This window comes from Salvia miltiorrhiza, chromosome 4, assembly GCF_028751815.1.
Source record: "Salvia miltiorrhiza cultivar Shanhuang (shh) chromosome 4, IMPLAD_Smil_shh, whole genome shotgun sequence".
In the NCBI taxonomy this organism is placed as follows: Eukaryota; Viridiplantae; Streptophyta; class Magnoliopsida; order Lamiales; family Lamiaceae; genus Salvia; species Salvia miltiorrhiza.
In genome coordinates, this window is record NC_080390.1 from 26054246 (window position 1) to 26076748 (window position 22503).

The 22503-nt window shown below is 35.7% G+C and overlaps 1 protein-coding gene across 2 annotated transcripts; it reads left to right on the forward strand.

The window, feature by feature from the left end:
* The first annotated feature begins 8719 nt into the window (after positions 1-8719).
* Positions 8720-16630, forward strand: LOC131020006 (peroxisome biogenesis protein 19-2). 2 transcript variants are annotated; one of them, XM_057948639.1, is made up of 7 exons: positions 8720-8879; positions 9771-9849; positions 9996-10194; positions 10328-10376; positions 10575-10881; positions 15441-15757; positions 16367-16630. In XM_057948639.1, exons 3-7 carry the CDS (start codon positions 10155-10157, stop codon positions 16410-16412), a joined length of 759 nt encoding a protein of 252 aa, XP_057804622.1. In that variant the 5' UTR covers positions 8720-8879; positions 9771-9849; positions 9996-10154; the 3' UTR covers positions 16413-16630. The 2 variants fall into 2 exon arrangements, with proteins under 2 accessions (XP_057804622.1, XP_057804623.1); XM_057948640.1 differs by lacking the exons at positions 8720-8879; positions 9771-9849; positions 9996-10194 and having other exon boundaries at positions 10343-10376; positions 10640-10881.
* The last annotated feature ends 5873 nt before the right edge of the window (positions 16631-22503 follow it).

Consider the following 22503-nt stretch of genomic DNA (forward strand, 5'->3'; position numbering starts at 1 on the left):
TCGTATCCACAGGGACTGACACAACGAAATAACTCTAGCTACATCCTAAACAGACTATAGTAGTAGACAGGCAAACGAAAATAAAGAAGGTTTGATTAACTTATACTAAAACGCAAATAACGATAAATCAAAACACGTAGGAAAATCAAATATTAAAGACAACTGATCCTAGGGTAGTAAATTCGTTAATTAAATCTACGCAATAAATCTATTAATCCTATATACCAGTTTAATCCAGTTATGATGAGAGATCACTTAATTAATCAATCACTCTCGCTAGAGCAGCAACGATCGTAGATTAGTAAATTCTCTATCTCCGTTAGGTCTCAAGAAAATCAACTAACTCCCAATAGTTCCTAAGAATAGTTCCCTATGATCCACCTATCTCCGCTAGGTCTCAAGGTTAAAATCATATCATACATTCCTGAATCCACTAAACAGTTATCTCCGCTAGGTCTCAAACCGAATAGCTACACATGCAAACTATTGATCAGATAATTCACAAGAAAATAAGCACCGGGAATTATGAATCATAAACTGAAAGACACAAAGGTATTAACAAATAAATCACATAAATTCAATCAACTATTTACAAACCCTATAATCAGCTAAAGAAAACTAGCCAGACATACTGAAATAAAACATAAACATAATTAAAAAGAACGCAATTATAAAAACCAAATTGTATAAAAACCGAATAAGAATGATTGTAGCGGCTTGAATCTTCAATCTTGATCAAAGCCTTGAAAACTAGAAAGCAATGAAATTCTAAAGCTAGAAAACTGAAATATTAAGTCTGGGAACCCTGAATAGGTAAAAAGATGACCTATATATAGTACCAGGATAAACTACAGAGTTTTAACTCGAAAAGAACTTGAAAAACGCACAAAAATGCAAAAACACGGACGAGCGGCGGGCAGGCGGCGGTCGCCGCCTTCTTCACAAATTTTCCACTGGATGCGGCTGGCTCACGGCTGGCGCCGCCCGATCGCCAGCCACGCCGATTTCTCGGTGGGCTGCACGGCGGTCGTCGGCTGGGTCGTCGGGCCATGCCTAAAATTCTTTCTGCTGGCGGTCGCCGGCTGCACCGTTTCTTCTTTTTTTTGAGCTCTTCAAGCTCGTTTCCTCGATTTTCGCATCCAAAACTCTTGTAACTTGATATTTGGATCTTCAACATCCATATGTATCTTTCAAAATATTCAAACCTAAAGCAAAATAACCAAAACCATACCCAAAAGCAATATCACAAAAGAATATGAAACTTAAACCAAATGATATCACAACCAAGCATAATTCTAGGACTTTGAACACTTAAACACTCCTAAAAACAATGCAAAATAAGTGTTTATCAGCTAGCCCGAAACCCGAATACTTAATATTAAATATTTAGATATCAAAATAAAAAAATGACAAAATATTATAAAGTCTCGTCATTTCACTTTTCTATATTTTTGAGATGCTTTGCTTTTATGAATTCAAACTATTGTTGGATATTTTATTGATTTTTGGTTAACAAAGTTGTACATTTTATTGTTACCAACTTATTTTATATGTTATGCAATCTTGATATTTTTTTCAATATCTTATATTTTTGCATTTCATGCTTGCTTTATAATTTATATCTTTGATTTCTATCTATATTTTATACATTATACATTAGATCATTAAAAATAACAAAATACAAATGATTATTTTATTTTACGCATTTAAGTCGACTAGCCCGAAGGGCTAGCCCGAAACCCAAACGTTTAGGGTTAGGGTTGAAAATTTATAACCCGATAAAATCCCCAGCCCGATTAGCCCGCACCCGATTAACTCGAAACCCGATAGGGCTGGCCCGAAACCCGGTGGGCTAGCCCGATTGACATCTCTAACGATGTTCACAACGACGATGCTACCTTACAAAATAATATAAAATCGTGATTGCTTCTGGTTAATTTCAGATTTTATGCGATTATGTATTCATCATCTATAGTAGTGGATTAACAACAATATACTTAAAATGTTGGAACATACTGAAGGACAATGTGAAGATATACTACAATCTTTCCAAATCTTTCTATCCGATTTATACTTATCAGGCTTCCAACGACTCTTATCCCTTTCCATACTTTGTGGAATCCTGGATTTCTTGATAGGGTTAATCAAATCTAGGTCAAAGTCTTTCATATTTTTTTCTAAAGAATTGATTCATAGGCATCAAAATATATTTTTTTAGGAGTAAAATTTTGGAATAGCCAAAATGGATTATAAAACACAAATTATGACCACTCATTGAAAAAACATAAATTTTGGCCATTTTTATAGCTTTGGGACGTTTTTGCCCTTAATTGGGCGGACTGGGTAGGGTCAGGAGCGCGGGTCGCGTGCGGGTAGGATCAGGCACGCGGGTCGGGTTAGGCACTATTAGTGCCATAAGTGCCAACGAAATTTTTTTTTTACTCCCCCTGCCCTGTCTACCCCCCAGACCCCCGACCCCACCCACCCCCAAGCCAAAAACAAAAAAAAATTTACTCCCCCTAGATAAAAATAAATCAAATTTTATTTTTGTTATTTTATTTTATGGCACTAATAGTGCCATAAGTGCCAACGAAAATCCAAAATAAAATAAAGTAAAATGGTCTTTTTAGCACTTATGGCACTATTAGTGCTATAAGTGCCAAACATGCAGAACAAATATAGAAACAACAGCATCATCTAAACCCTAAATGGAACATTTAAACTCTAAATGGATAATCTAAACCCTAAATGGATAATCTAAACCCTAAATGGAATATCTAAACCCTAGGAGAAGTGTTTAAAAAGTTCCTTTTGGCTTGGGGTGGGTGGGGTCGGGGGTCTGGGGGGTAGACAGGGCAGGAGGAGTAAAAAAAAAATTTCGTTGGCACTTATGGCACTAATAGTGCCATAAGTGCCTAACCCGACCCGCGTGCCTGATCCTACCCGGCATGCGACCCGCGCTCCTGACCCTATCCAGTCCGCCCAATTAGGGGTATATTAGGCATATTGCCTAATTAATGGCCATAATTTGTGTTTTTTCAATTAGTGATCACCAAATATTGTGTTTGCATGTTCAATGTGGCCATTTGACACCATTATTTCTTTTTTTAAATCCTAAAACCCTTCTACTTCTTTTGACTCCAAACACGGTTCCCCATAACACTCTTTCATCTTCCACCATCATTTTTATCTCCTTCCATTTTGTTCACCGATCAAGAAAAATGGATCCATCTCATGCGAATAGAATTGCCAAAATTTTGAGAAATCTTTCTCAAAGTCATCCTGATCTATTCAACTTGGTTGCATCTATGAGTTATGACTCAACCGCCGTCGACGCCAAACCCTCAATCAGATGGAAACATCTCCATGCACAAATGTTCCAAGCATGAGTGATCCACGGAAAACCGCTTCTTCTCTGTCACCTCTTATAAAGGTACCGCCCTCTCCAATTCAAGGCTCCATTCCTTTGGGACCACAAGTCCGAGGCCAAGGTGGTCCGAGCTCGGGCAAAAAGACGAAGCCTGAGAAAGGATCTTCTTCGGGTCAAAAGCCGAAGAAAAGGAAATCAACAGTTGAGCCATCCATGCCTCGTCATCGCTCTAATCGAGTTTGGTCTCGAGGAACCTCATCGGTGTATAATCCTAACAAGAAACCTAAACCCACATTTGTGAGTTTGGTTGATGAAGATGAAGAACATACTCAAACCGGCGGGAGACATCTGTAGGCACTTACATGGCTAGATATAGACTCACCTCGTACAGATGATCGTCTCTTCTACACTAAGGAACTCAAGAGGAGACGGAAGGGCTACAGCACTCGGATATGCTGGTCGGAAAAGAAGGTAGATCGTACTTCTTTTATCATGTACAATTTGATTGCATTTTTGGATAGTGTTTGTATGTTGCATACTATCTTCTATACAAGTCAATTTGTTGAAAAAGTTGTGAGATATGCATATGCTAACATGACTGCCAAATTTGGTACGGAGGAGTCAAGAGCATTTGGTAAAACTTATGTTAAGGGTAGGGTGTATACTTTAACTTCTAAGGTTATTAATGATGTTCTTCAAATGGAAAGTCGAGATGAGGCAGATGTCTTTGATGATTTTGATGAGATTGCACGTCACTTGACTGGTGGTAGAATCTCTAAATGGCCGGAACAAGAAATCCGGGTATCCTCTCTCACGGCATTCCCAATGCTCTCCACAAGATCTCCTTAACAAATTGGCTTCCCACGACCAACAACTCAATAATCACAAGAGATCAAGCTTCCATGATCTATCAATTGTCGTGCAGATTGCCTATTGATTTTGGCAGGATGGTCTTCCGACGAATACAACAAGAAGCAGCCAAAGCAAACAAAGGGCTCCTTCCTTACCCCTCTCTCATTTACACGGTGTTGGAGCATCAAGGCTTCATGATGGACAAAGATGATATACTATCTCGTCCTCAAAGTGTGTTCAAACTCTCGAGCAAGCATCTTGCTGCGGCTACTTTGAAAAATTTACCATGGGTCAATCCCAAAAATCCCGATCCTGAAGCACTTGTGGTGTCCAATGTTTTCACAACTGGACCAACATTACCCACCCCTACTGTCTTCCTCCAACAGGAACTCAATGACTACAAACGTCAAGTGAGATTCTTTGAATCTCATCTTGCCAAGGCGAAGGAGAAGGTAGAGATCTTGAAGTTTTTACCTTTTTCTGAAAAATTGGGAAATGGTAGTGGTGCAAGCACAAGCGGAGTGGGCCGAAGAGGAAGAGGCATGAATGATGCTGATGGAGGGTGACTTGAAGGATGAAAATTAAACATGATTGGTTGATATGTTTAATTTTTGAACTTTGTTTGTGTGTTTCTTAAGTTTGTTGATGGAAATGCTCAAACATTGTCTGGAGCATTTCTGGTTGGTTGATGTTTTGCGATGGACGCATATTTTTGTTTTCTCACATATATTTTTGTTCTACAATATCTTACTGGTTCTTCTGGTATTATATTGCTTCGTATATGTGATCTGGGGGGGATATGTTTTTGGTGGGAGAAAGGGATACACTTTTCATATCTTGATATTAGATTAAGGGGAAGATTTTGTTCTTTCTTTCTTAGTCAGATATCACTATTTGAGGAGGAGATAATCCTAAGGGGAGTTTAATAGTTAGGGGGAGTTTTTAGTTCTTGATTTTATTGTTATATTTAATTCTCTTCGGCTTATATGGTTTTGATGAAGAAAAATGAAAAAAAGGGGGAGATTGTTAGAGTTATTTTAACTCTAATAATTTAATTAATTCAATTTATAAATTAATACCTTTTAGTTTTATCTTCTTCATTAATTATCAAAATAAGAGAATTAATGTAATATCGTACTTTTGGTCATTTATTCTAAGAGAATTTAATTTTGACTTTGTCAAAATTAAATTCAATTTTGATTCCATCAAAATCAAAATTGATCAACAAAAGCGATTCCAATTTGTACAATTGATTTGCCGAAAATTGATCAAGGACATATCAACAATTATGGATTAAGTCAAGGAGTGAAGAATGAACTCAAGATTTGGAACAGAAGATAAGATCGGATGCAAATAGAAAAGAGAATAAGAGAAGACTATGCCTTCCTTGTTTTTAGGGGATGTTGGCTAATATGTTTAACCAATCCCTAAACTTGGGGAGCAAGAGCTCAACTCTAGCACCACGTTTGAAATCCTAAAGTGTCAGCCAAGTATTCTTGCCCATCAAACTTATTTTCACATCTATAAATAGGGGCAAAGCTCATTGCATTCGATACTAGTCCAAACTACAAGATATACAAGTGCAGGAGCTCAGAAGCTAATATTTGAATATCATTCACGACATCTAGTTCACAGCACACCTTGAGTGGGAGACTCATGTGTCTAACAAACTTTGAGTGGGAGACTCGTCTGTTAGGGCTAGTCGGTAGGTTTGATTGTTTAATATTATAGATTAGCTTCGTTCACAGTCTAGTTGTTGCTAGCATTAGTTGATAGGATTAGAAAGAATTTCTATTCTTTTCAACTCCAGTCAATAAATGGGATTCTATTGAGTGGTTCATGTATCTTAATTGTAAAAGGATTTTTATTGTGAACTTACAACTGCAATTAATTAATATTGCAGTATAAATATAATCCATTGTGCGTACTTTACTTTTCTGCTGCACTTTTGCTTTTCATAGATTGTTGAGTAAATTGTTTGATCATTTTTAATTACCTAACATATCTGGGTTTGCGAAAGCAACAAACTTTTAGAATTGATTTCAAATTGAAAGTTACCCTTTTAATATATTATTGATTTTTACTTTCTTCATTTTTTTCCTCATTTTCTAGGTAGAGCACATATTTTTTCATTTTCATTTAATTATGTTTTGAAAAGAATATATAATACTCTCTTATCCCACTATAAGAGCATCTCTAATGGGAGGTGTGGCGCGTCGTTTTACACCAAAAATATCCGGCAGTCAGCCGGTATGCCCACACTGCGCAGACAACAGCAAGCAAAATCGTCTCTCAAGGGATCAGCGAGAATTCTCCTAAAATTCAACCTGCAAAGTAACTCAACAAACGAAATTTATGCGAAAATATTGAGAAAATACTAAATCTAAAAATAAATAAATAAAACCCAAAAGAATTGCAATGGTTCTAATCCTAAAGAATAAATAGAAAATTCCAACAATTAATAAAAGATTCCAGCAATCAATTAAGTCCACCGTAACTTAATTATTCTGATCATTGATGCAAATATAACTTTAATTCATGCAAGCAAACCAGTTATAATCACCGAAGACGCTTCTGACGTGATCTTATTTCTCCTTAATTATTCGGTAATCAGAAAGACGCTTCACTAATTACTACCCTAATCGACCGACAAGCGTAGGAGACACTCTATAGATTTAATGAGTCGACAACATTAATATCTAGAGAAACCCGATTCAAAACCAATAAACTCTAATGCAGGATTATTGAATTAAGACTGCTTTTCCCTTGACCCTGATGTGCCAATTTACCACTAATCAAACCTAAACCACGATTACGCATGGCCGGTTCAATTGGCTGTATAATTAATTCCAACCCATTAAATATTACGCACTACTTAATGGATTAAAACAATTAATATCGATAAACACGAAGAATCACAGATACAAGCATAAAATAAAGTATAAGAACAAATTAGATCTCACAGAATAATCTTGCTAGTGCTTTATTAATCGTTGCTGGAATAAACGAAATTAGCTAGAGCGCATAACAAAATAAATCAAACAAAATAAATAAATACGAGAAATAAAGAAGAAAGAAGAAACTTAAATAAACTGCTGAAAATCACGCCCCCAGGCTGCTCTCCAAAAAGTGGCGTGAATCATGTTCTCTATCATATATACATATATGTATATATATATATTTTATATATATATATATATAATAAACAAATAAACCTAATCCTAATAATGAAGGAAAAAGAATGGCGCATAAGCCCAAAAAGAAAGGAACTTCAGCCCACTACAAAAAGTCAAAAACTCAGCCCACTAAAACAAAGTCAAAGGCAGCCATTAATAACTTCTCGTCGATTCAATTCTGGTTGCAATACACAGACGGTATGGGCACACCGTCCAGCCTTCACGCGCACAACTCTTTTTCTTCACAATTCAAGGCTTCAAAACTCTTCCTAAATTGAGCTTCCTTCTTCATAAGCTATCAAAAACCATCTAAAATCACTTAAGCTCATAAATCATACCAAAAGGATTATATATATCATAATGATGCATAGAAATCATATTAAAACGCCCAAAATATATGCGTATAAATACGCCTAATCAAGGTGCTATAAGGGGCTTTATAAGTTATGATAATTCAAAGTTTAACATATTAAATAATTTATAATATTAAGTAATATTTTTCTTGAAATTAAAATTTAGACATTTTTTAGTTTCATATTTTTCTTAATTTTAATATTGTAATTTTTAAAGTTACGTATTTCTATTTTTCATGTAACAATTTAATAATAGGACATTATGTAAATTATATAGAATAATAGCATATTATATATTATAATTTATCTTTAAAAAATACTAAATCAATATATAGTCTCATTTTACATATATATTTTTTAATTTTAAATTTATTTTATATATCTTTTATATTTATTTTAGCTATAATTGTTAACGAGCAACAGAGGGCTCTTCTAGTTAATTAAAAATGCGATGGAGTTGAATATCAATATTTCTTCTATTAGTGGAATATGGAATTAGTTATTTTTAATTTATTAAAATATTTTATTATTATGAAAAGATTATGGATTCAAATTTTAATTTATTATTCATTCCTTAATGATCGTAAAGGATAATTATGAATACAATATAATTATGTAATTATTTTTGGAAATGTTGCACTTTGATAAAAATATCCAATTATATATATACATAATACTCCCTCCGTCCCACGAAGCATGACACAGTTTCCTTTTTTGTCTGTCCCACGAAGCATGACACGTTTCTAAAAATAGCAAAAAATTTACCCTTTATTCACATTTTCACTTTTCCACCTATCACACTTAATACACGAAATACCAATTTCTTAATTCCCGTGCCGAAAAGAAGTGTGTCATGCTTCATGAGCGGGAGGGAATATGTATATTTATCACTGCTCTATTTTTATTTTGGCACAAAAAGCGTTTCTTAATTTTTTTTAAAAATTCAATAAACAAATAATTATTTAAAAAAAAGCCATTCTTAATTAAAATAAGCGACACCGCTCGACCACTCGACCTCCTTTTTCTTTCTCTCTCTTCCTTGAAGTCTAGCCCTGTTTTTGCCGGCGCACCGCCCTCTCTCTGCCGCCGCCGTTCATCATTTTCAGCGGCTGCTGGAGCAAATTTAAGGTTAAAATAATTGTTTTGTCTTACTGTGAAATTTGCTGCTGAATCAGTGCTTAAAGCTGTTATATTTGGATGTCGAATTTGGATGGTTTTGGACGTTTTAAAGCTTCGAGTATGCTTCTTGGTGCTCGATGGAAGAGTATTGCTTGCTTGGGTGGTTCTGTGAAGCTTTTGAGAATTATAGGAGAAAAGGATAGTGCTTTGCGCCTTCCACTTGTTCTATAAAATGCCTAATTGATGAGTTAACTAAGAATTCCCAAATTAATTGCCCTTCCATCGGTCCCCTCCTCCCAACGACCAGCCATGTCTCTTCTTCTTTGGTTTTCCTTCTGCTGATGATCGTTTAAAATTTTATTTGATTTTTATTCATGAGTTGATTTTAATACATATAACGAAATTGGGGTATATAGGTTGTGGATAATTTGTACTTCCAGTTTGAATGGAGGAGAAATACATTATTTTTTTGTTTTTTTTTTTTATATCTTTTGCTTCCATTTAAATGCAATTAACGGTAGCTATTGTCTTACCTTATTGCCTAACTAGAAAGAAACTCTAGTTTTTCCTTAGTTAAACTTTCCTTCAAAATGTATGTTTGCTTATATCATGACTATAATAATTAGATGATGATTCTCATAGTTGCTATATTGCCTCAAGATCCTTTGTCTTGAGTGTACCATTTACCTCATTTTATCTTTCAGTTTTTTCGCTCTCTATTTCTCTGATATGTTTGTTGCCATATCTATGGTTCATTATCATGTATGAATTTCCATACTGTACACCTTCTAGACATTGGTTTTGACGTTATATTTGTTTGAAATGGGATGCCATTGATCCACTGGTCAGTATTGTTGAACATTGTTGAACTTATTTGCACCCCCTGTTACCTTGTGTCAGAAACTTGAACGAAAGGCAGCACCAATTGATCGAGGAGTTGATAAGGGGCTGCTGCAGGAGCGTCGGCCTGAACTGAAAGGTAACTGTATAATGTGAAATCTAGATAGGCAGTAGGAGAGAAAGTAATTAAACTTTACTGTGAAAATCTTTCATAGACTTTAGTGCTATTCCCTTGAGGTGATTGTGAAGATCTCATCATGCTTATATAATGTATATACTTTAAAGGTTGAACCAGAGGATCAAACTCCGAGGAAGCAGAATAGGATCCGCATTGAAGCTCAAGACACGGCCATAAGTATATTGAGAGTATATGAACAATCAATAAAAGGAGCGGTTCAGTAGTAATTGAAGTTATAGTTGGAGAAACCAAGAACAAGTATTTTGATGGCTGACCACTCCGACGATATAGACCAACTTCTTGACAGTAAGAGGAATAACCCCTTTATGTTGTTCTTTTTCTCCTTGTTTTCTTGGATTTTGTATTTATTTGGATGAATATGGAGACGGGCTGAACCCCAGCCAGTTGATTTTAAATACGTTTTCAAAACAATTTTCAGGTGCTTTGGATGATTTCCAGAGCCTTAATCTCACATCTTCTGTTCAAAGGTATAATCTTCATCTTTCCATAAATTACGTAGTTTTCTTTCTTTTCTTTGATTGGGTTGTAGAGAATCAAGTGGATTGTGCTTTATGTTTTGGTTCAGGGCTGTGATTGATTAAGGATTGTATTATTTAATTATATATTCACTTCTGGATTTCTTTCATGTAGACGTGTATATTGATATTTGTTTTGTGGGATTATAGAGGTGTGGATGATAATGGTTATAAAAATGGAGAGGGTTGTTCATTGACTAGTGGAAACGTTCAAGGGTTAGGGATGGGGTTGCCTGATTTGAAAATCAAGAAAAAGGGTAAACAAAAGGTACAACCATCGAAGCGAGAATCACACATTACGGAAGCACTTGATCAGCTGAGAGAGCAAACTAGGGAGGCGGTGAAAGGGTTGGAATCGGTGTCTGGGCCTCGACCCCCAATGGCTGGAGATGGCTTTGGTGGAGACCCGATGATGGAGGATTGGGTCAAGCAGTTTGAGGAGCTTGCAGGCTCACAGGTTAGTATAGCTTACTAAATTTAATGTAGTTTATGGTTTTTACTTGATGGTTTTTTGCCGTTTCATAAGTGGATTTTGGTTTTTGTTCAATAGCAATTCTCGAGTTGAATATGGCTGCTCATGGTTTCTTTAGAAAGAACGAACAGTTGGTCCTTCCCTGCAGTTCCTTTTAAATTAAGAACATTTTTATCATTCAAATCGGAATGTGTAGGTATTTTCTGATCAAATTCTAACCTATTCATATTTCCAACCATCAGAGGGGCTCCCAACCTTTTTAACAACATTTGATAGGAATATAATTCACAATAAAATTATTTAATTGGAAAATGCTGCAAGTGGGCACATTTTTGTTAAACACCCAATGTTGTGAAAAGCTTAAGGCGGGATTGAGGCGTTTTGCCTCGTCGAGCGAGGTGGTAAGCCTCGAGGTGGTTTGAGGCGTAAGCCTCACACCGAGCAACAACAAAAATAATCATAATAATTATAAACAATGAATAGCACCATATAGCAATAAAAAAATATATAAATTACTTCTCCGTCCTAGTTTTTAGTATCCATTTGAGAGTAGCACGAGTTTTAGTAAAGTGGTTGAGTGTTGTGAGTGAAATAAGGGTCCCACCTTTTATGTGAGTGTTAAAATAATTAAAGTGGAGCAAGGGTCTCACCTACTTTTATTAAAAATAGAAATGGATACTAAAATGTGGGATAACCAAAAAAGAAAAGTTGGATACTAAAAGCTGGGATGGGACGTAGGGAGTATAAATGTATTAAGTCTTAAAATAAACAAAATAAATTATTGCTTCTCTTGACCCCCGGTAGCATCATCATCCACGTGCATAAGGAACTTATGTATCGGCTTTTTTATGCTTCTTGTGTCATCATCAAATTCATATATAGGATTCGAATTGCCACTGTTACTATCAGATTCGCATGTACGATTCGAACAACCATGAAAGTATGCTCCAGAATCAACCATATCATTGAATTGTTCCTATCGTTTTTCTTTATCTATCATCCCCTTCTTCAGATAGTCCAATATTTCTTGTTTGACTTCATTTGAAACTTTTGGGCAAGCCTTTACATTCTTATGTGTGCAAGCAATAGATTCTTCATTCTCAAAACTCCACCTATATCTCTTTTGCAAAATTTGCATTCAAGATACTTATATAGTTATCCTGATGGATTTGGAATTTATGTCGCATACTTCCAAGCAGGATCTTTTCAATTTCCCAATTATGAATCAAAAGGATCATGCTCGAAAGTATATCAAAAGGATCATGCTCGAAAGTATGCTACAAAAATTCCAAATTCATCAGGAAAAGGAAAACTATATAAGTATCTTGAATGTAAATTTTGAAAATAAGAAATTAAAGGTGGAGTTTTGAGAATGAAGGATCATCTTGCTTGCACACATAAAAATGTAAGGGCTTGCCCAAAAGTTCCAAATGAAGTCAAACAAGATATATTGGATTATCTGAAGAAGGGGACGATAGTTAAAGAAAAACGACAGGAACAATTCAATGATATGGTTGATTCTGGAGCGTACTTTCATGGTCGTTCGAATCCTACACATGAATCTGATAGTGACAATGGCAGGTCGAATCCTATACATGAATCTGATGGCGACACAAGGAGCATAAAAGGGTCGATGGATAAGTTCCTTGTGCATGTGGATGATGACAGTCAAGTATTTTAACTTATAAACTCATAATTTATATATCTTTTTATTGCTATATGGTGCTATTCTTTGTTTAATTATTGTGAGTTTTTTGTTGCTCGGTGTGAGGTTTACGCCTCGGCTCTACGAAGCAGAACACCTCAATCTCGCCTTAAGCTTTTCACAACATTGGTATCATGTAGAACGACACAATCTTTGTTTAAAAAAGCCCGAGGCGCAAACTGCCCTGTAGCCTAGGCGCAGGGCTTAGGTGTGGGCTTTTCGTAGGGGAGGCCCACCTAAAATATACAAATTCTAATATATTTTCTACTTAAAACATACAAATACATTATTTAAAACAATAAATAACACCATAAAAAAATATACTTATGGGTGTATAAGTCTTCAAATAATTAAACTAAAACTTGAAAATATTTAAAAAAAAACTAAAAAGTTGTGGGTTACAAGTATAGGTTATAATATATTTATACCTCCATATATTACTTAGAGGCAAATCCTTTTTGTGTAAAAGTTGCGGCTGAATGGGCCCTTTCTAATAAAAAGATGCGGCTGTTACTTGGCCTCATTGAAATTTAAAAAAGAAAAAATATAATATATACACAAAAAATTGACTGCTCATGCAAGAAAATAATTTAATATACACAAACAAATAATTTAATATACACAAATTTACTTGGCTGTTCTTTGACCGCCTCATGCACGAAACCGACTCACACAGCCTTTTAGTTTTAGCCTTGAGGCGCGCCGCCTGAAAAAAAAAAAAATTCAAATAAACTACCAAAGGTGCACGCCTCGAGGCTTTTGCGCCTAGGCGCGCCTCCCGTGCGCCTCTGGTAGGTGGGTGCACCTCATGTTAAAAACGCCCTGGACCTGCGCCTAGCCTAAGCCCTACGCCTTGGCGTGCTTTTTTTTTAAACCCAGAACATGATAAGCACTAACATGTAAGCCTATTAAACAAGTTCTTAGTAAAAATTGTTTCATGTTAAAAATGATTATTGTTGCTTTCAATTTATTTCTAAATGAATGCAAAAACCAATCTTCGATAATTTTAAAATATTATGTGATGGTGGACTCAAATCTAAGACCTTTAGACAATAACACCACTCTACCATTAGGCCAATACACACTTCAGTTTCTTTTTTTTATTTATTTATCATTGACAATTAAATTTAAGATCGCGTGACAATAGACTTGAATATGAGACCTTTGGTATAAAATATTAACCACTCTAAGACTAGACCAAGATACACAAACTCATTTTTTTTGGGTAATTATAACATTAAATTTAAAGAATCTGAGACCTTTGGCCTAAATTATTATGCACTCTATATCTAGGCCAACACATACACCCATTTTTTCTCTTTATTTTATTTTTTTGTTGTTTTTATTGGGTCAGATAAACAAAAATTTAAAAACCGTGTCATGGTGGATTTGCACTCTGACCTTTGACCTCGAACTTTCACCACTCTACCACTAGACCAACACACTCACACACCTTTTCTCTTTTCATTATTTAATGTTCTTACTTATATATATATTCGTGATTCTAATTTTTTATTTATTAAGAAGACAAAGTATATATAAAAATCATAATGATATATAGAATTGGATAATATATTAAAAATCTAAATTTTCATAAAAGCTACAAATCTCTTGCACTTCATCTATACTCAACATATAAGGTAATTTCACTTAACTTATAAAATACGCAGCACTCTCCTATGTACTTCTCACTCAAGATCACGATTTTACTCCAAATCATAAGGATATTTTTTGTTATAATTTTTTTATGCGTGCCCGTGTTGTACTATAGTGTCGTGTTAAGAATTGCCATCCCTAAAATCTACTGATAATTGACCTGGTTGTACGGTTAGATGTACTCCACATGTCAATGAATGAATGCAATAACATGTATAAGGTATCAACTAAATGTTTAGGTAGATTATAAAAGTGATGTTCCTCAATGTCCATCTTTGCAAACTTGTGATAGTATCTTGTTGTAATTTTGGCTCAAAATTTCATTCACCTGATGAACATGTATTAATTGGGTGTTTTATACTCCCTCTCCCACTAAAAGTGGCCTGTATTCCATTTTGGGCCATCCCACCATAAATGGCCTATTTTCACAAATAGAAAAATTTAACCCTTAAAAAGTGTAGGCCCTACCACTATTAACTAATTTACACATCCTTAATTCCCGTGCCGAAAAGTTTTGAGTCACTTATAAGTGAGACAGAGGGAGTAACATTTTTCATAGATGATGGGCAGTTTGCATTTCATGAAACTAAATGTAGAAGATGTTGGATTGATGGTAATGAAGTCATTTGGTTATTGGAATTGCTAATTTGTAGTGATGTCCTTTTTCGCTTTGCTGATAACTGACCATCCTTTATAGCCTATCCTCCGGTCCAACATACAACATGGTTATGTACAATTATTTTTTGGATTAATCATAGTTTGCGTCCCCAACTTTTAGCATTTTCAAAAATATTCCCGGCTTATTTTTTCACTTTTCAAAAACTCTCAACTTTGGAAAAAGGTTGATTTATGTCCGGCCTTACAGAATCCGATAATGGAATAATGAATCACCTAGCCAGAATCTACATTATTTAATATAAAATTGTAGAGAAAACCTAAACCCTAAGAGTCCACCTAATAATCCAGCGAGGTGACCACGTCCATGGATTTTATAAGGATGGACATAAATTGTACTTTTTCCAAAGTCGATAAGTGAAAACATAAGTTGTGGACATTTTTTGAAACATGCTCAAAGTTGGAGATTTCGAAGCTCATGCTTGATATTTTATTTTAAATTTCCTTCTTATTTATGTTTTACTTCATCTAAAAGTGATACAAGTGACTTTTGGCCTCTTATTTGCAGGATATGGAGTCAATTGTAGAAACCATGATGCAACAGCTCCTGTCCAAGGAAATCCTTTATGAACCTATGAAAGAAATTGGTGAACGCTACCCCACATGGTTGGAAGAGAATAAAGGCAAACTCACAGATGAAGAGTATGCCCGATATTCTCATCAATACCAGTTTATAAAAGATCTGAATCAAGTGTACGAAGCTGAGCCTGAAAACTTCAACAAGATTGTTGAGCTTATGCAGAAAATGCAAGAGTGTGGTCAACCACCGAATGATATCGTGCAAGAGCTTGCCCCAGACTTTGATCTATCGAATCTCGGACAATTGTAAGTATATATATTCTGTTTCTGTTCTAGATATTTTTAGCCCTGGAAGAACATAATATTTCCACAGGCCAAGTATGTTAATCATTATACTTGAGTCAGAGAAATTGTGTTTCCATACTAATCATGTTGTAGTTTGAGTTATGATTCTAGTTTAAATTTTGTGAAAAAATGTTGAAGCGAAGGCACAGATTTTTGCAGATTTTTGGTAATATACAAAAGAATAATATATTGCTCGAGACTTAAGAAGATGTGTGTTCCTCAAGCAATTTCAACTGCAAACAGTGTGTGCAGTTGTAGCAATCAATTCTTACAGAGATAAAGAGCGAATTTATAAGTTCAATTCCTTATGTACATTTACGTAGTGGATAACTGCATAAAGTAGATTGCATGATTGGGAACTGTCTCGAGCTTTTGAGCTCGTTGTTCCATATGTCTGATGAACCTATTTCGTAATTCCTAGACATGCTTCTAAAGTTAAACTTCTGCTTGATGCGAATCGCTTGCAGTGTCTGGGTTTTGGCTGTTGTAATTTCTTTTTCTTCACCTTCCATATGTTTCTTGATTTTACTTGGGAGAATAGGTGATGAGTTATTGTTTTTGCTGCTGCAGGTCGCCAGAGATGTTCGAGTCTCAACAGAACTGTCGTATTATGTGACAGAAGATCCCAGTGTTGTCCTTAATCCTGAAAGAATTTGCAAGTTATGAAATAATATAGGCTTCGCTTGTTAATGATCTTATGTATTTATTTTCCTGTTCTTATACATTAGCTTTCAGCTTTGTTGAATATCTTTGAGCATTTTGATTCACATCAGGCCTAAGGTTTTTCAAGCAGACTAATGATTTCTGAATGCAAGCCAAAGTGTTATCCTTAAATAGGGTCAGCTGGGGTCGGGATAACTGGATTTTTTATTACTCGTGCCTAAAAAATGGTGAAACATACACATCAATTTGTGAATCGGTTGTATAACCTTTGATATCTCCTTATTTCATAGGAAAGCGCAATGTATTTTGACCTTAGTGGATGATATTTTTCTTTACGTTAATATTTGATTTTGTTCCAATATATTACTCACTCCGTCCACCAAAAATAGTCCTAAAGGTGGGTGACACGAATTTTAATAAAAGTAGTTCACTTAAAAGTAGTGTTTATAATGATAATTAATTGTATTGTGAGTGGAGAATGAAGCCTAGGGATGGCAGTGGATCCTGGACCCGGTCCAGATCCGTATCCACGGATACGGATCTGGATCTCAATTTTTTGGATCCGCTGATCTGGATCTGGATCTCATTTTCTAAAACGGATCTAAATCTGGATTTTGACATTTGAGATTCGGATTTAATTTAAAATATATTATTTATTTTTTATATTTATTTTATTAATAATATTATATATATTAAAAATTAAAAATAATAAAAAAATTAGAATTACTTTGAAAACCTAATTTCTAATTCATCTCTCTCCCCTCTCGGTTCTTCACTTCTTCTCACTCCCGCGCTGCGCCGCCTGACCTCCATCGCTCGACTCACTCCCTTCTCGGCCTCAGTCACGCCGCCTCACCTCCATCGCCGGTCGCCTTCTCCAATTCGCCCGCCCGCCGCCGGAGAAGTCGGGAATAGCAGCAGCTCTCTCTCTTCTCTCTCTCAGTTGGTTACTTTGCCGTCTTCTCACCGAACTTCTCCCAAAGAAACGTAACAAAGCATCCCACTAATTTGCACCTATCTTGAACAAAGAAAAAGAAAAAACTTCTATTTTTCTTTGTGGGTTTTCGAAATTCTTGGTTTGATCAATATATTTTTTTAAGAATTCAAAAGGGAAAATGTCAGTTGGGTGGTGGGAGTGTTTTGGTGATTTTCAAGAGATTCTTCAAGAACCAGAGCCTTTTTCTCTGCCTCAACCACTTCCACAATGGCCCAAAGGTATGTTCTTGAAAATATTAATTTTGGTAAAAAGAAAAAAGAAAAAAATCGAATCTTTTTCCTCCTCAAGAACTTCGAATTCTTGATTAATTATTGGAAAGTTGGGTTCTCTGTATTTCTGCAGTTCAAATTCTATTTTCTTTTTTACATTTGGTTTGCAGTGATCACCATTCTCTAAAGTTGGGCTCATGTTATTGGAAAGTTAGCTTCTCTTAGCTCAAGATTATCTAGCATGTTAGAGCAAAATAATGGCTATCTTTTTTTCTTTCTTTGATAGATTGATAGCAGTGCATCACACTCCAGTTCATGCGACTGCAGCCGCTTCACTCCCATCGCCGGTCTCCTTCTCCAATTCGTCCGCCCGCCGCCGGTGAAGGCGGGAACAGCAGCAGCACGCTCCGATTCGTGCGACTCCAGTTCGACCGTCGCCTCTCTGTCACTCCAGTTCGGCTCGCCGCCAGACTCCACTGCCGCCGGAAGTTCAGCCATGAGCTTGTCTACAACAGTAGATCCATGGATCTGGACCCGCGGATTCATGGATCTGACGGATCTGGATGTGGATCCAAAATTTTCAGATCCGCGGATCTGGATCCGGATCTGGATCTGATATATGAAAACGGATCTGGAAACTTTGCAATCCAAAATTTAAAGAACTAATAGATAAAAATAAAACTTCTTGACTATTAAAATTTAAACTAATTAAAAAAATATCAATTTGCCAAAACTAAAGTAGTATCATAAAAATAAAATAAAACTTAATAAGTTCAACTAAAATGTTCAATGTAAAATCCTTATCCCTAGTCATTCTCCACTTCCATGGCCACTTCGACTCAGAAACTGCAAAACTGAAACGATAAGGGGTGAGCATATTGAAAATATACTCAGTGAGGAACATAACAAATATCCATATACATCACATATATAATTAAATCACGTTATCATACTTGCAAACATACGCCAAGAGACTAGAGCCCCTTGACAAACATAATCATAGTTTGAGTCGATGGCTTAAGTCCCATGACCAAACACATACATAGATCAATGACTTAGGTCCCATGATCAACTTATCAACATAGATCAATGGCTTAGGTCCCATGATCGCACATAACATAGATCGATGGCTTAGGTCCCATGATCGCACATAACATAGATCAATGGCTTAGGTCCCATGATCACACATAACATAGATAGTCATAAGATGCACGTAAACAAGTAATCAAACGCGATAATAAAAACATATATAACCATATGAATAAGCGTAAAATCCCTCACCTTAATATCGAAGCTTATAAATTCAATCAAAATCCAGAACGAGGTCTTAATTGCGCCGCACCAGAAGAATTCGTCAAAATCGCAGTTGAACAGACCAGTCAGCTTCAAGCCTTCGTTTGAAGCCTCAAACGTCCTCAAATCGTATTTTGCCCAAAAATACGACTTCTTCATCTTCGAGAGAGCTTTCCGTGGCCGCCTGTTTCGCTTGAATCGGAGTTCTGTGGAGGAAGTTATGGCCGTTCTCCGGAAACTGCCAGAATTTGATTTTCTGCGAAAATCTGACTCCACACGTTCCTGGCCCTCTCTGCTCTCTAAAACCCTAATTAATTAGTGTGTCCGTCTGTTTTAGGGTTTGAAAATAGATCCCATATTTATACTAGTTTTTAAAGAGTTCTAGTTCTAATAGGAAACAAAAATAATACTAATACTAATAATAATAATAATAATAGTCTAGATAAAATTAATGGTGCATATCTATATGTATCATGTAATTATTTTAAAAAAATAAGCTATACAAGAAAATACTATTAATTAAACTTATAAAATAAGTCTAAATTATCGGGGTGTTACAGATCCGGCCCGTTGCCATCCCTAATGAAGCCCATTATATGATAGAAAGTTTTCAAAAATGGAAAGGGATGAATTTTTGTGGACATCTCATAATGACAAAAATGGATTATTTTTTGTGGACGGAGGGAGTAACATTTTAATGAAAATATCCTATCTTTAGGATAAGTGCATAAAAGTATCAATTGTATCAGTTTTCGATTATTTGTGTCCTGATTCTTTTTTTTCGACGCTTGAGTGTTGACGTGGAATGCTGAGAATCCTAATTGGCGAGTTATGTGGCATTTTATGTTCACAAAAAAAAAACATAAATACATGTAAGCCCCTCTATGGACCACGGGTAGCAGACAAAGAAGTGCACGTACTTGACGGCCATGCCCATCTGCAGCGTGATATCGACTTTGGTGCTCCACGTTAAAGCTTTTTTTTCTTCTTCTGTAAAAACTCTACTTGTCGTGGAGTCATCGACAACATTCTAAGAATATGATTTAAAGTGGAGTAGGATGAAAATCACAACCCCTATTTCTTCAGGTCCAAATCTTGCAGAGCTAATTATGGATTGTGCTGCTTCAATTCCTCGTATTAGAGGAAATAATTTGTTAATTTGTTTCTCACCAAAACCAATGATCCAACAATAAAACCCAAACAAAATCGCGATTCTGGGGATTATTTCTCTGTTTGTATGCTTGTTGATTGCGTTCTATATCGCCTTTGTCGTGGTTAGGTCAAAACGAAGAGATTTGCTGGCACGGAGGAAAATCCCACAATCATTTTCCTCCGCCGCCACCGCTACACCAATCTACTGTCGCCGATGTTCACCTACGAGGAGCTTGATGCATCCACCAATCATTTCGACCCTAAATACAAAATCGACAATGATGGATTTGATTCAGTGTTTCTAGAGTAGTTGTACGATGGCAAATTAGTAGCCGTCAAACACCTACACAAACACAACTCCGGCGCAGGCGGCGGAGAAAAGGACTTACTAAAGAAATCACTTTGCAACGAAAATGCCACATATTAATTTATGTTTATTTTTTTAATATAAAATGCCACATAACTTACCACTTTGGATTCCCGGCAATTCACGTCAACATTAAGGTGTTGGAAAAAATTTTGGGACACAAATAGCTGAAAACTAATACGATGGGCACTTCTATGCACTTATCCTAAAGGTAGGACATTTTCGTTAAAGCGCTAATACGATGGGACAAAATCAAATATATACCTTTTTTCTTTTGATCGAAAATGTAAAATATATAAATAAAAAAAGAAAGCAAAAATAAATTACAAACTAAACTCGGGCATACCCATGGAATACAACCACATTGACAAGGTCGAAGGGAGGGGGTGGGATGGCACAAAGGCCAAAATTACATACTACATTTAAAACAATCTTGACAACACAAATGATCAAGTCAAGTAGCAACTAGTGGATAAGCTTACACCTCAACAACATCACATACATTGTGTGTGCTGAAAAAATTGAAATTCAAATTGCTCATAAATGCTTAAAAAGATTGCCAGCCTAAAGAAAAGGCAATGCCTTCTCTCTAGTGAGACATATCTCAACCACAATCCCCAATCAACCCAAGTGTCTGCCACCGAGAACTAGGGGTGAGCATTTGATCCGAACCTAACCGAGGACCGATGGAGAAAAATTATGCGGACCGACCCAGACCAACTTAAATCATAGGATCGAACCGGAGTTGGACTGAAACCGACTCCGGTTCGGTCCAAACCGAGAATATCCGACACTTTAGAATTTTTTTTTCCCATTTTTAAATATATTTTAACCTGTTTAACAATAATAATTCAATACATAAAAATCCATAGAATAAAATCCATAAACTAACTCCAATAAAAAGTTACAAAGTCCATAAACAAGTTAAAACAACCACCCAAACAAAGTCACAAAGTTCATAATAAATAACCTCCAAGTCCAAATAAAATTGGAATCCAAAAAAAAGTTCACAATTTTCAAGTCTTCAATTCTTCATGCTTCGTTGCTCTTTCCTTGAGTCACACTACCTTCACTTTTGTCATTGATGGTAAAACTCTTCATAGCTACAAATCAAGAATAAAATAATCAAAAAGTTGAACTTAATGAATAATAATAGAAAGCAACAATGCAACATATATCATAGAATCGAAAAAACTTTAATAAATTACCTTCTTCATGCTTTATAGGGGTGAGCAGTCGGTCCGGACCGGACCGGACCGACGAAACCGAGGACCGAATTTTCAAAAAAATTTGGACCGAACCGGACCAACCAAAACCTTAGGACCGAACCGAAACCGGACCGAAACCGCCATCGGTCCTCGGTCCGGTTCGGTCCAAAACCGACCATTTTTAAAATATTAAAAATTAATAAAAAAATTAATAATATTAATAAAAATATTAATAAAAACATTAGAAATTAATAAAAATATTAATAAAAACATTAGAAATTAATAAAAATATTAATAAAAATATTAGAAATTAATAAAAATATTAATATATTAATAAAAATATTAGAAATTAATATAAATATTAATAAAAATATTAATTATATATTTAAAATATATATATTCGGTTCGGTCCGGTTTTCGTCGGTTTTGGCCTCCCCGGGACCGGGACCGAACCGAAATATTTTTGGTCCAAGAAAATAGGACCGGACCGGACCAATACATGGACCAAAACCGACCCGGACCGAAAAAACCGATCGGTTCGGTCCGGTCCGTCGGTTTTGGTCCGGTTTTGCTCACCCCTAATGCTTTATTATGTCTTCTAAATTCTCTTCAATGAAGATTGGCTCTTTTGACCTCCTCAACCAATCTTGAGTGCATATGAGTGACTCAACAATCTCGGCTGATAAAGAAGTCCTAAAAGCATCAAGTACTCTTCCTCATGTACTAAAAATGCCACGGTAGAAATGGGGACAACCAATATATCACGAGCAAGATGGAAAAGCACCGAAAACCTATGTTGATTAAGTTTTGTTGGGTCC

Excerpts from the sequence above, each read along its gene's own strand:
- LOC131020006 (XM_057948639.1), top strand. The coding sequence starts at position 10,155 with ATGGCTGACCACTCCGACGATATAGACCAACTTCTTGACA. Across the intron at positions 10,882-15,440 it reads AGGAGCTTGCAGGCTCACAG|GATATGGAGTCAATTGTAGA; the intron begins GTTAGTATAGCT and ends TCTTATTTGCAG. Across the intron at positions 15,758-16,366 it reads CTATCGAATCTCGGACAATT|GTCGCCAGAGATGTTCGAGT; the intron begins GTAAGTATATAT and ends TTGCTGCTGCAG.